The sequence below is a fragment of the Rhea americana genome, unplaced genomic scaffold (assembly GCF_003343005.1).
Source record: "Rhea americana isolate MKP2758 unplaced genomic scaffold, rheAme1 scaffold_186, whole genome shotgun sequence".
In the NCBI taxonomy this organism is placed as follows: domain Eukaryota; kingdom Metazoa; phylum Chordata; class Aves; order Rheiformes; family Rheidae; genus Rhea; species Rhea americana.
Window position 1 is genome coordinate 1,497,544 of NW_028185994.1, and position 11,654 is coordinate 1,509,197.

General features: G+C 47.2%; 1 protein-coding gene across 1 annotated transcript in view; it reads left to right on the top strand.

Moving 5' to 3' along the window:
• Positions 1-10,327, top strand: part of GRHPR (glyoxylate and hydroxypyruvate reductase) — a 23,495-nt gene extending 13,168 nt beyond the window's left edge. The window contains exons 6-13 of the mRNA XM_085302144.1: positions 6-254; positions 1,038-1,110; positions 1,556-1,672; positions 2,285-2,373; positions 3,081-3,185; positions 4,421-4,556; positions 5,593-5,723; positions 10,068-10,327. Of these exons, the coding sequence (XP_085158270.1) occupies positions 6-254; positions 1,038-1,110; positions 1,556-1,672; positions 2,285-2,373; positions 3,081-3,185; positions 4,421-4,556; positions 5,593-5,723; positions 10,068-10,189 (1,022 nt within the window). The 3' untranslated portion in view covers positions 10,190-10,327. The remainder of the gene's footprint in view (positions 1-5; positions 255-1,037; positions 1,111-1,555; positions 1,673-2,284; positions 2,374-3,080; positions 3,186-4,420; positions 4,557-5,592; positions 5,724-10,067) is intronic.
• Positions 10,328-11,654: the final 1,327 nt, after the last annotated feature.

Below are 11,654 nucleotides of genomic sequence, written 5' to 3' on the forward strand. Positions count from 1 at the left end.
GGCAGCCCGTGCCCCTGGCCCGTCTGGCGGGTGCTGCGTGGGTCGCTCCGCGGCGGGGACCCCGCGGCTCGGCGGGGCGGGAGCGGCAGCTGTGCCCGCCGTGACTGCCGGCGCTGCCCGCAGGTGCGCCGTGCAGCAGTGGGATTCGGATGAGCCCATCCCGCGCGCTGAGCTGCTGGCCAGGGTAGCCGGGAAGCAGGGCCTGCTCTGCCTCTTGTCCGACCGCATAGACAGAGAGGTCCTTGATGCAGCAGGTGCGTACGGGTGGGCTCCGGGGTGGCCCTCAAATCCCGTGGCCGCCTTCCGGCTCCAAGGAGCGTAAGTTGGGAGGGAAGGAGAGCAGAGAAGGTGGAAGAAACACTGGATGTGACAGAGGGGGAGRAGGGAGCAAGATGCCAAAACAGTGCCCAAATCATCAGTTCCTGTTTTAATAGGAGGGGCAGATTTCCCAGATTTTCTCAGGGACAAAGAGTCGCTGATAAAGTTGCATCTCTTTAACAAATCTTGGTCCCTCCAAAATCCACATGTTCCGGAGGTTGGGCAGAACTAGTCTGAAAGTCCCCCTAGTCCTGAGCTCTAGGCATGGCTTTTCGGATGATATCTAGAAGTTATTCCAAGGTTATTTTCTCTGTCCCTACAGGCAGCAAGCTGCTAGGGTACAGGCAGCCCTAGACAATCCTTGTAGTAGCCAAGCAGATGGGAGATGGGTGGACCAGTCAGTGTTTCAGGCAGAGTCTCCTAGTCCTGCCAATGGGACACCAGTGGCTGGCTGCTTGTGTAGCGCACAAAATAAACACTCCAGCAAAAACAAACAAACAAAAAAAAAACGTATTTCCTCCTTGCTAGTTTCAGCTCCAGCCATTGTTTGGAACTCCAGTGGATGAAAAAACGTGTGGATTTGAATTGCAGAGTGACCACTGCAAGAGTTCTGTCCTCTCTTGGTTGGTTGGTTTGCTGGTTTGGTGGCTGCTGTTTGTTGTCAAGTCGGCGTGATWCTGACTACTCACCATTCTGAGCATTTTCCTGGTGTTTTGCAGGGTCCAGCCTGAAAGTCATCAGCACTATGTCTGTGGGGTTTGACCACCTTGCCTTACATGAAATTAAAAAGCGGTAACCTTTGTTCCTTGCCTGCTGGTTTCCAAATATGTTGTTTCTTTCTTTCTGGTGGCTTCTGTCCTATATCACTGTTTTTGCCTCGCTGCATGCCTAGCTGTGAATGACAGAGTGAAAGCAGAGTATTAAGCTGGAATAAAGGAGACAGAGGAAGACTGTGAAAACTCTGAATTCATCTTGCAGTTAGTGCAGTAGATCTGCAGGTTGCTTCAGCACAGGCCCCCAGGGTAGATTTTCATTGAAAGAAAGCTTTGCAACTTCCATCTTGCTTGGACAAAACCACAGCTGGAAGTCTTCATGTGAAAGAAATATCCTCTCACAAGTGATAACATAAATACCTAGAAGAAGCATAATATCAGTATCTTTCCTGAAAATGTGGGGTAGTGTTCCACAATCAGCAGTGTTATTCCTCAGAGACCTGAGTACTCTGCTTGCCTTGCAGAGGGATCCGYGTAGGGTACACACCTGATGTCCTGACTGATGCCACTGCTGAGCTCTCTGTGGCTTTACTCCTAGCTACGTGCCGCCGGCTGCCAGAGTCAGCAGAGGAGGTGAAGAAGTAAGTGTTTGCAGCCAAGTGCTGGAGCAGGGGCTAGCTTTTGAGCTCAAGTCACCCCTGGCTTAAATATTGCGGGCRAATGCATGCAACAGTGGACAAATGAAATGGGCCTGAAGCCAGTGTTCCACCAGACCGGTAGTAAATATCTTGCAGGCTAACATGGAGTCCCTTGCACTTCTGTAAGTGGAGGTATATTGTTCAAGGGCTGTTAAAAGAACAGAAGTGTGCTCTGAACTCCCCTGTGGAAGTGAGCAACTGAGGTTACTCCAAGCCCTTTGAGGAAGAAATGAAAGATCTGACCATAGTCAGTTGTATGGCAGCCATTTCCAGGGCTSTGGTTAGTAGTGCATAAATGAAATCAGTCCCAAGGCTGCTGCTGCTTACAGAAGATTTGTGCAGATCCCTGCAGAGGCCACAGAGATAGCTTGAAACAGCTGCCTCTGAGAGCTTGGTCATTTCCCCATTTATAAGATCACCTGTGTCTGACAGAGATTCTGAAACCTCTGTAGTGCTTGTAATCTGCGAGGTACTTGTCCAGATACTGCGCCGGGCTTTGAGGTAGGCTCTCTTTTTTTTTTCTAATGCGTATTCCCATCTCACTCTCTCTGCTAGTGGTGGCTGGACAACATGGAAGCCCTTGTGGATGTGTGGTTATGGTCTGTCTGACAGTATCGTGGGCATCATAGGCTTGGGAAGGATAGGTAAGTGTGTGTCATGTACGAAATCTAGCTGTCTCCAGTTATGGCAGAGAACTCCTGGAACTCCAGCCAAATAGTTTTCCCCTGTTGTCCCTCTTTAAAACGTGTTAGAACCACAAGGAAGACTAGCTGAAGCATCGTGGAAAAGTGATCTTGACTCGTCAGGCCTGGACCTTAAATTTTTGAGCATTCAAGTGTTCACGTCTAGTGTATCTGAATGTAAACTGGATGCTTTTCTCTAAATTTTCAGTTAAACGAACATCCCAAAGTCAAAAATAATATGCTCTTGTCTGTTCAGCTGTGGACTTGGTCAACAGATTGCTTATTTTACTGCCTTTTTGATTTGCTGTCTAGGYTGCTTTATGCCTAACATCCCATTTGCTACAGCTTCATTGTAGCTGAGAATTCATTCATGCTCCCTTGAGGAGAGACATCTGGCCTTTATTTCCACTCCTGACATACTCCAGACTTGAATCAAGCACCACAGGAGCATTCCCAGTTAAACGGGCTACAGTGATCCTTTAGTGAGAGATATATTCTACCAGTTGCTTTACTTTCAGCTAAACCGAATGTGAGCTTGCCAAAAGATGACCCCTCGGGGACAGTGGAGAGCAGCGTTTCAACTCTGTGCCTGGGTAGTAGTTTCTCTCCTATATGCCTGTCTGCAGAAGTTTGTACACTGCCTGGAGGGTCTCATCTCTTGTTTCTAGGACAGGCAGTTGCCCGCCGTCTAAAGCCATTTGGAGTCAAGAAATTTTTGTATGCTGGCAGTCACCCGAAACCAGAAATTGCTGCAGAGTTTCAAGCTGAGTTTGGTAAGAAATAAGAATGAAGCAGGGAAGACAGTTAATCTTTAGCTGCAGGGTAGCGAACAGCACAAATTAGATGGTTCTAGGAACATGTCCTCTAGAGGGGTGAAGATTTGGAGCTGAAAAGTTCCTGAAGGCTGGAGGTTTCCAGAAGGATTCATCTGTATAGCGGGACTAAAATGTTGTGAAGGAATCAGAAGTAGCTGACAGTGAACCCTGAATGTTTGTTATATGGTGGATCTGGATGACAAATTCWGATTCCTTTGACTAAGTGACTCTTGTGACTCAACCACTCTTAAAAGTAGGTTAGCTTGATGCATTTGAGCTTTAACTAGCAAACTTCGGCTATTGTTATTTCTATGCTTTTAACTTCCATCTTTCCTGTGTCTATTTATAATTTTCTCTCCATTTCATTCTCAAAATCAAATAGAATGAAATAGTGAAATTGAAGGGGAAAGTGGCAGCTGCCTTCAGGAGGAGAAGGAATAAGGGTGGGGGGAGGGTTATATGGACCCAGTAGGTTACCTAAAGGTACCACAGCAGAGGAGAAGCAAGGAGAAGGGGATAAGCTGAGACTTACCAGGGATCATAACTGACAATAGATGTTGGCTGCTGGAAACAAACATTGGCTTTAAACTTATGTCTTAAAACAAATGTCATGTGCAACCAAGCCTGGGGATATCTGGTGGCTACTGAATGGGGGATTTTTCTGCAGGCCTATCTGAATCCTGGGTCTTGCATCAAGCATTAATTTTTCAGTCTGAAGCGAAGCACATTTCCAGTTTGGTGCCCCTTTTTACATTTTTTCCCATTGAAAAGTGTTGCTAGACTTTGTCAGGCTCCCTGTTCTTTCCTTCCCTTGCATCCAAGAGCGAAAGTTGCACAAGTCATTATCTGTAAGTAATGAAGAGAGAGAGTTTAGTGTTGGTATAAACTGTCACTGCATCATATTGCTATCTAAATGTGAAGTACATACTAAAGCCCCCTTTGGGCTAGGTGACTGAAGCTTTCTTTGTTTTTTCTTCTGGATTGATTTTTAATTACAAGTGAAATAAAACACTACAATAATATCTGTAGGAACATAGCTCCATCTCTCTTTGTAGTTTCTGCTTGGTATTTGCCAGTCCCCATTTCTCCCTGTCCCTGGAGAAAGGTCAGCTAAGTCTTCCCAAATATGAGGGTTCCTGAGATATTTTAGTGAAGTCCCTGAGCAGAGCTGYGATCTGTGTTTCTCTACGCAGTCCCAATCATGAGGCTGGCTGAAGAATCAGACTTCATTGTCGTGACATGTGCCTTGACTCCCGAAACCCAGGGAATATGCAACAAGGATTTCTTTTGCAGAATGAAGAAAAGTTCTGTGTTCATCAACACAAGCAGGTAGGAGTCTACTGCAAGGGCGGTATGGCTGTAACACCCTGACAATAGCTGTGGTTGCAAAGGGGCATAGTCTGTGAGATATGTTTGTTTTGCGAGTCCAGGGAGCATGTGAAATTATCCCTGCTGAAGCCACAAGGACAGTTTGTCCAGCTTGTGGCCTACTCTCTCCATCTCCACGTTTCTTGTAATGAAGCCAAAAGCATGATAAGTTGTTTAGGGGGCTACATGCTCTGTTTCTTTCCCAGGCCATATGTCTAGCCCCGGTGGGATGGATGGAGTCACAAGAGGGTGAGGCTAAGCAAGTCTTCAGGAAAGCACTGTGACCACCTGAACAAGTCATTGGCACTCAACTTGCTTTGGAAGGAGATGGCTGGGATAGGGCTGCGTGGCTGATCCTGGCAGTAGCCTCCTGTCCTCACTGGCTTCTTGCTAAGTACAATGCCAGGGCAGAATCTGTGCTGCCTGGCACTTGTACCGTAAGCCTAGCCATTCTGGGCAGTGTCCAGCTGATTGCCTGTGCATGCCTAGACCATCTGCACTGTTCATGCTCGGTAGTTTTTCGTATTATTATGATGCATTGCTCTTCTCATCAGTGAATGGTGAGCTATCAGTGGGCAACTAAGAGTAATTCACACCATGCCTGGAGAAGTTGGGCTAGTACAGGGGGATATTGCAACTTCAAAAACTGACTTCTTGTCCCTCAGATAGAGGAAAGATGCCTCCTTTATTCCCCACTCTGCAATAGAGTGAACATCTGAGCTTATGTATATTTAAAATTCAGATGCATCCAGAATGGATATGAATTCTGCTCAGCCAGCCAACAAGCTGCCTGCCCCTGGAGACTCAGTGTGGCACAGCATGAGGGTGTCATGCATAGCAAGAACAGCTGAACATGTTTGTGGCCTGTGTCTTAGCTTTGCTATACAGCTCCCTCTGCCTAGGCTGCTGTGCTCATGTTCATGTGGAAGTGCATCCTTAGGAGCCAGTGGGACTACTTGGGAGTGGTGTGAGCRTCTGTCTGCTCTGTGTTTCCCAGAGGGGCTGTTGTAAACCAGGAGGACCTGTATGATGCATTAGTCAATGGCCAGATTGCAGCTGCTGGCCTGGATGTCACGACTCCAGAGCCACTGCCCCCTGATCACCCTCTGCTCTCCCTGAAGAACTGTGGTAAGTTGCTGTATCAGAACCTGGGACCTTTTCTGTCCCTTCTCTTGCAGCCTCCTGTTTGCAAAAGATAGTTGAGATTGGCTCTTTTTTTTTTTAATATCTTCCTAATGGTTTGATCTCAGCATTCAGTCAGCTGAGAAATTGGGCTTAAAATTGCAAAGGAGTCCAGTACCAGCAGGTACTTACATACGAATCTCAGAATCCCTGCATTTGTCCTGCCAGTCTCTGGAGTCGCTTTAAGTTTCAGTGCGTATATTCTCCTAGCATAATTTCCTGTATGGACTCTACCTAGCAGAGTCTCAGCCTTGGGAGCRCTCCAGCCCTTGCAGGATTCACCAGCTAGGCTATCCACTCTAAGTCAGGGCTGTAGGGTACAGATTTAGTATATGTATTCGGAAGTACATTTCATTTAAGTGCTTGCCTTTTCCTAGCGTGCAAGTTCGCCCACAGATGTCAGTGAATTAAGGAGCTCTGAGCTGAAGTGTAAGTGTGCATGTTATGGGATAGGCAGAGGTTTCTTTGCAGGTAGTCCASCTGCCGCCTCTGGAGAGCCTGGGATCTAATGGGCCATGGAGAGTGCAGCTCAAGGCAACATACACTTGGAATGAGGAGCCACAGCAAACTCAGCCCGTTCTGTGGATGGTAACAGGCATCAGGTGTGGGGGAATGTGTCAGGGCTAGGACAAGTGCCTGTGGCTCCTCTGGAGGAGGTTAGGGTAGATCAGGAGAAGAGGAACCCTACCTGTGGTATGCTCCAGCTTTCTCAGGTTGTTGAAATGGAAGCATGAGCATCTGAAACAGAGGCAGTAGATCCTAGAATCATAGACTGGGTAAGGTTGGAAGGGACCTCTGGAGATCMTCTAGTCCAATCCCCCTGCTCAAGCAGGGTCACCTAGAGCATGCCAGACAGGGTTGCATCCAGGTGGGCTTTGAATGCCTCCAGAGAAGAAGACTCCACAGCTTTGCTGGGYAACCTGTTCCAGKGCTCCGTCACTCTCACAGTGAAGAAATTCGCCCTCACGTTCAGGCAGAACTTCCTGTGCTTCAGTTTTTGCCCATTGCCTCTTGTCCTGTCCCATGGGACAACTGAAAAGAGTTTGTCCCCGTCCCCTTGACACCCTCCCTTCAGGTACTTGTACACATTGATCAGATCCCCCCTCAGTCTTCTCTTCCCCAGGCTGAACAGGCCCAGCTCTCRCAGCCGTTCCTCATAGGGCAGGTGCTCCAGCCCTCGGATCATCCTCGTAGCCCTACACTAGACTCTCTCCAGTAGCTCCATGTCTCTCTAGTCCTGGGGAGCCCACAACTGGACACAGGACTCGAGATGAGGCCTCCCCAGGGCTGAGGAGAGGGGCAGGATCACCTCCCTCGACCTGCTGGCAACACTCTTCCCARTGCACCCCAGGAGACCCTTGGCCTTCTTGGCCACAAGGGTACATTGCTGGCTCATAGTCAACTTGTCATCCACCAGCACTCCCAGGTCTTTCTCTGCCTAGCTGCTCTCCAGAAGGTCAGCCCCCAGCTGGTACTGGTGCCTAGGGTTATTCCTCCCTAGGTGCAGGACCCTGCACTTGCCCTTGTTGAACCTCGGGAGGTTCCTCTCTGTCCAGCTCTCCAGCCTCTCCAGGTCTCTCTGAATGGCAGCACARCCCTCWGGTGTMTCAGCCWCTSCTCCCAGCTTGGTAYCATCAGCAAACTTGCTGAGGAGGCACTCCATCCCCTCATCCAGGTCACTGATGAAGAAGTTGAACAGGATGGAAGCCAGGACTGAGCCCTGGGGGACTCCACTAGCCACAGGCCTTCAAACTAGACTCTGTGCCACTGAGCACAACCCCCTGAGCTCKGCCTTTCAGCCAGTTCTCAATCCACCTCAGTATCCACTCATCTAACCCACACTTCCTGGGCTTATGGAGGAGGATGTTCAGGGAGAAAGTGTCAAAAGTCTTTCAGAAGTCAAGCTACACCAACGTCCACTGCTCTTTCCTCATCTACCCAGCCGGTCATGCCATCAGAGAAGGCTATCAGAGTCGTTAAACATGATTTCCCCTTGGTGAATCCATGCTGACTACTCCTGATCACCTTCTTTTCCTCCATATGCCTGGAGATGACATGCAGAAGGGGCTGTTCCATCAGCTTTCCAGGGGTGGAGGTGAGGCTGACCAGCCTATAGTTGTCTAGGTCCTCCTTTTTTGCCCTTTTTGAAGACTGGAGTGACACTGGCTTTCTTCCAGTCCTCAGGCACCTCTCCAGTTCTCCAGGACTTTTCAGATGATGGAGAGCGGCCTGGCAACAACACCCACCAGCTCCCTCAGTACCTGTGGGTGTGCATCCCATCTGAGCCCATGGATTTGTGGATGTCTGGCCTGCCCAGAATGTCTCTAATCCTATCCTCCTCAACCAAAGGAAAGTCTTCCCTTCTCTGGACTTTCTCCCTTACCTCCAGGCTCTGGGATTCATGGGAACTGCCCTTAGCAGTGAAGACCAAAGCAAAGAAGGCATTCAGTAATTCTGCCTTACCTGTATCCCTTGTCACCAGGGCCGCCACCCCATTCAGTAGAAGATCGCTCTTAATTCTCCAGTGGTCTCCCCAGAATTACACCCCATGCTAAGCAGGGTGATGTTTTAGTGCAGTGACCGTAGAGGTGCATGATGCTAGCTGCCCACAGCATTTTCCTGAGATCTCTGTACAATCATGTTATTGCCATCAATAGGTTGTGGTGGTTGGTGTTTTCCATAGCCTTGCAGCTCACCATTGCAACCACTGTCCCTGCAGACACAACAGGCTTGCCAACAGACTGGAATGTGTTAGAGTCTATTCCTGGTGTAGTCACCAGCTTCCACTGCATGACATTCAAAGAGTAACTCGGCCCTTCCCATGCAAGCTGATATCAGTAGTGCTTCTCTTCCTCCACCAAACAGTGAAAAAGCATGTGAATCAATTTAGTTGTGAAGAGGRACTTACTAAGAGGTAAGGTCGGGAGATTTGCTTGTATCCCTGGAGGCAGAAAAGAGATGGGAATTAATGCAGAGCAACTTGGTCTAGTTAAAATGTTACTAGCTGTGATTGTTTGCAGCTTCGTTGCCTATTCAAATGYAATAGTGCCTTGCCTTGCATGAATGTCTCTGTTTCATTTGGGTAGTSTACTGTGCTCCAGAGTTGAGGTCTGTGACCTGGGCCAGAGCAGCTTCCCATTGCATACCCGAGTTGGTCAAGCTGTCTCATTAAGGATGAGATTCAGTATGTGCATCTTCATTTTGCATTGGAAAAGCACCAGACTGACTGTGTAGAAGGCAACAGAATGTCCCCTTTCAAGGAAGTATGTTTTATGAGGAGGAAATACCTGTTCTAAAAAGAAACTGCAGGGAATTCAGAGTGAAAATTTGGAACTGTCCATCACTAGGTATCCATTATTGAAGTCTACATTCATAGCTGTTACTTTGATTATCTTTATGTTAAAAACTTGTTTTTATTTCTGTTGTATCTGGATCCCATAATAGATAATGTGAGGAATGATAAAAGCTGAGACTTTCTGGAAATAATTTGCAGGGCCTCAGAGAATGTAGAACTCTGGAACAACACCAAGCAAGAAAAAAAATAAATACATACATTTAGAGAATATTTATTTTCACRGAAGTGAGACTTTGATGATTCTGAAACTTTTTGTAGTTTTCACACAAAACTGCCAAATCGTTTCATCAGCTGGAAGAACACTGGCTAGGTAAGGAAGAAGAGGTGTGGACACTGCTTTTGCAGCATGCAGAGACCCCAAGTGCAATTCTTGTTTGTGGAAGAAAGGACTTGGCTCCACAGTTCATCGCAGAAGGACCTTTTCCCTCCAAACCAACAGGATATAGAGTATTTGGGGTTCTACATATAGAGGCTGTTTGTGGAATGAAAATAGACTGGAATGTAGGCTTTGCTCCACACTCTGGGCAGGTGATTTTCCATTATAGTTTTTTGACAATTTATCATTAAAGCAGCACTGGCTACTGGCTTGTTTCTTTACATTGCATAAAAATAGCCTTTTCACACAGGTGGAAAAAACCTTCTGCCATGACTGTACTAGAGCTTTCCAGTTTCTTTCTACAAAGATCATTCACCTTTAAATACACCCTTCCAGTGTACCTTTCCAGTGTACCCAATAGTAAGAGTCATCATGATGTTTTGGAGCAGACTTCAGCCTTTTGCCCTAACATGTATTAATGCACCAGATGGCTGGTGCAGGACTGTATTTGCTGATCCCTTTCAGAAGCTCTCTGGGAGGGTTGGAGCAAGGAAAGACTGCAAAAGGTCAGTGAACATAAGAAACGGAGCAAGGCAACCCTTCTTTTTGTCCTCCACAGTGATTCTGCCGCACATTGGGAGTGCCACCTACGCCACGAGGAACACCATGTCAGTGCTGGCAGCCAACAATCTCCTAGCTGGTCTGAGAGGGGAACCTATGCCAAGTGAGCTCCTGCTTTGAGGCAAAGCCCAGAGCCTCTACAAGGTGAAAGTGTGGATTTTGACATCACCCGTGACACTGGAGAAGCTTCGTAGATCAGTCTGTCCCTGTTTCCATCTGCAGCTAACTCATATTAAAGATAATATCAGAGTAAGAAAATTGTAGAGTGCTTATTAAAGAGAAACACTGGGTGTGTTGTGTTCATTTAATTTTGAGAACTGGATGGCTTGGGTGCATTGCAGAGTATGCTGCTGTTTGAATAGGATGATGGAGTCCTCCAGTTGCAGGTTCTTCTGGCCCTGTTTCAGAAAACACTTAAAACTGTAATTGAGCATTTTGCTAGCCAGTATGTGTTAGATTACCAGAAAGGAGCTACTATGAAAATCTGAATCTTCAGGTCAAAGCAGGAGGCTCAAGTAGTTCTACCTTTGATCTCCAAGCTCTTAGCCAGAAATGGCAAAGAGGGGTTATTAAGCAACATGTAGAGGCCCACTGCTGTCAAGCAGGCATATATCAAAAGGCTTTGCTAAATCAGTGCCAAGGCATGATTTTTCTGTTTTACAGATGTATAAGGAAAAGCAAAAAAAGACTTCTTTGAATCCACTGGCATTTTTAGCTCTGTTTTCTGTATCTGTACTTAATTCTGAACATAGCTGTCATTGCTGAGCTAGTATCTCAAGTAGACTGCAGCTGGGAATTCTTAGTGGGAGGTTCTGAGATGCCTCCAAAAGAGGAGTAATTCTGACCTGAATTCCCATTCCTTCATTTTTTTTTTCAGACATGCAATGACATGTTCTAGCACAAAGGAAAAACTGAGCAGGTCCCAACTCTCTTGCTCCCAGGAGAGGCCATAAAAAACACATCCTAGGAAATCTGGGTGTTCAGTCTCTTCTGTGGAGACTATCGCACTCCAGTAAATAGGAACTGGAGCTCATCTGTCCCTGTCATTTCTCCTTGGCAAGTCTCTGCTTAAGTTGGTGAAACAGTCAGTGAGGTGTGCTCCTCGGATTGTTCCTTCGTGCTGTTTAACATGCCCTGTTYAAGTGAAACCTGCGCAGATGACATTGAGAAAGAAAACAGAAAGGTGGCAGGAGAGATTTAACACCTGCTTAAAAACAATCTCCCAGAAATCTGGCTTTCAGTATGTGTTCACTGAGCACTTTGCTGTTACATGGTAGGAGAGGATGAAAACACAGGTTGTTTTAACGTTCTTYGGGGGGCAGATAAAATTCTTTGCAGTAGGATCTTTCCACTGTGAGTGTGCAGCACCACAGCACCCAGCAGTGCAGCGTGGTCCTGGTTTTATTCAGCTGGGGACTCGGCTGTGTGCTTGGAAAGTTTTGCTTCCCAAGAATAGGAAACAATAGCATCCCTTCCACCCTCTTCTCCCCACTTCTTTTGGAGGCTTGCTGAAAAGGAGTCACAGTCCTTCAAACTCGGGGTGCTATGTGCAGCTGTGTCAACCCTTCTCAGTTCCCTGCTGCAA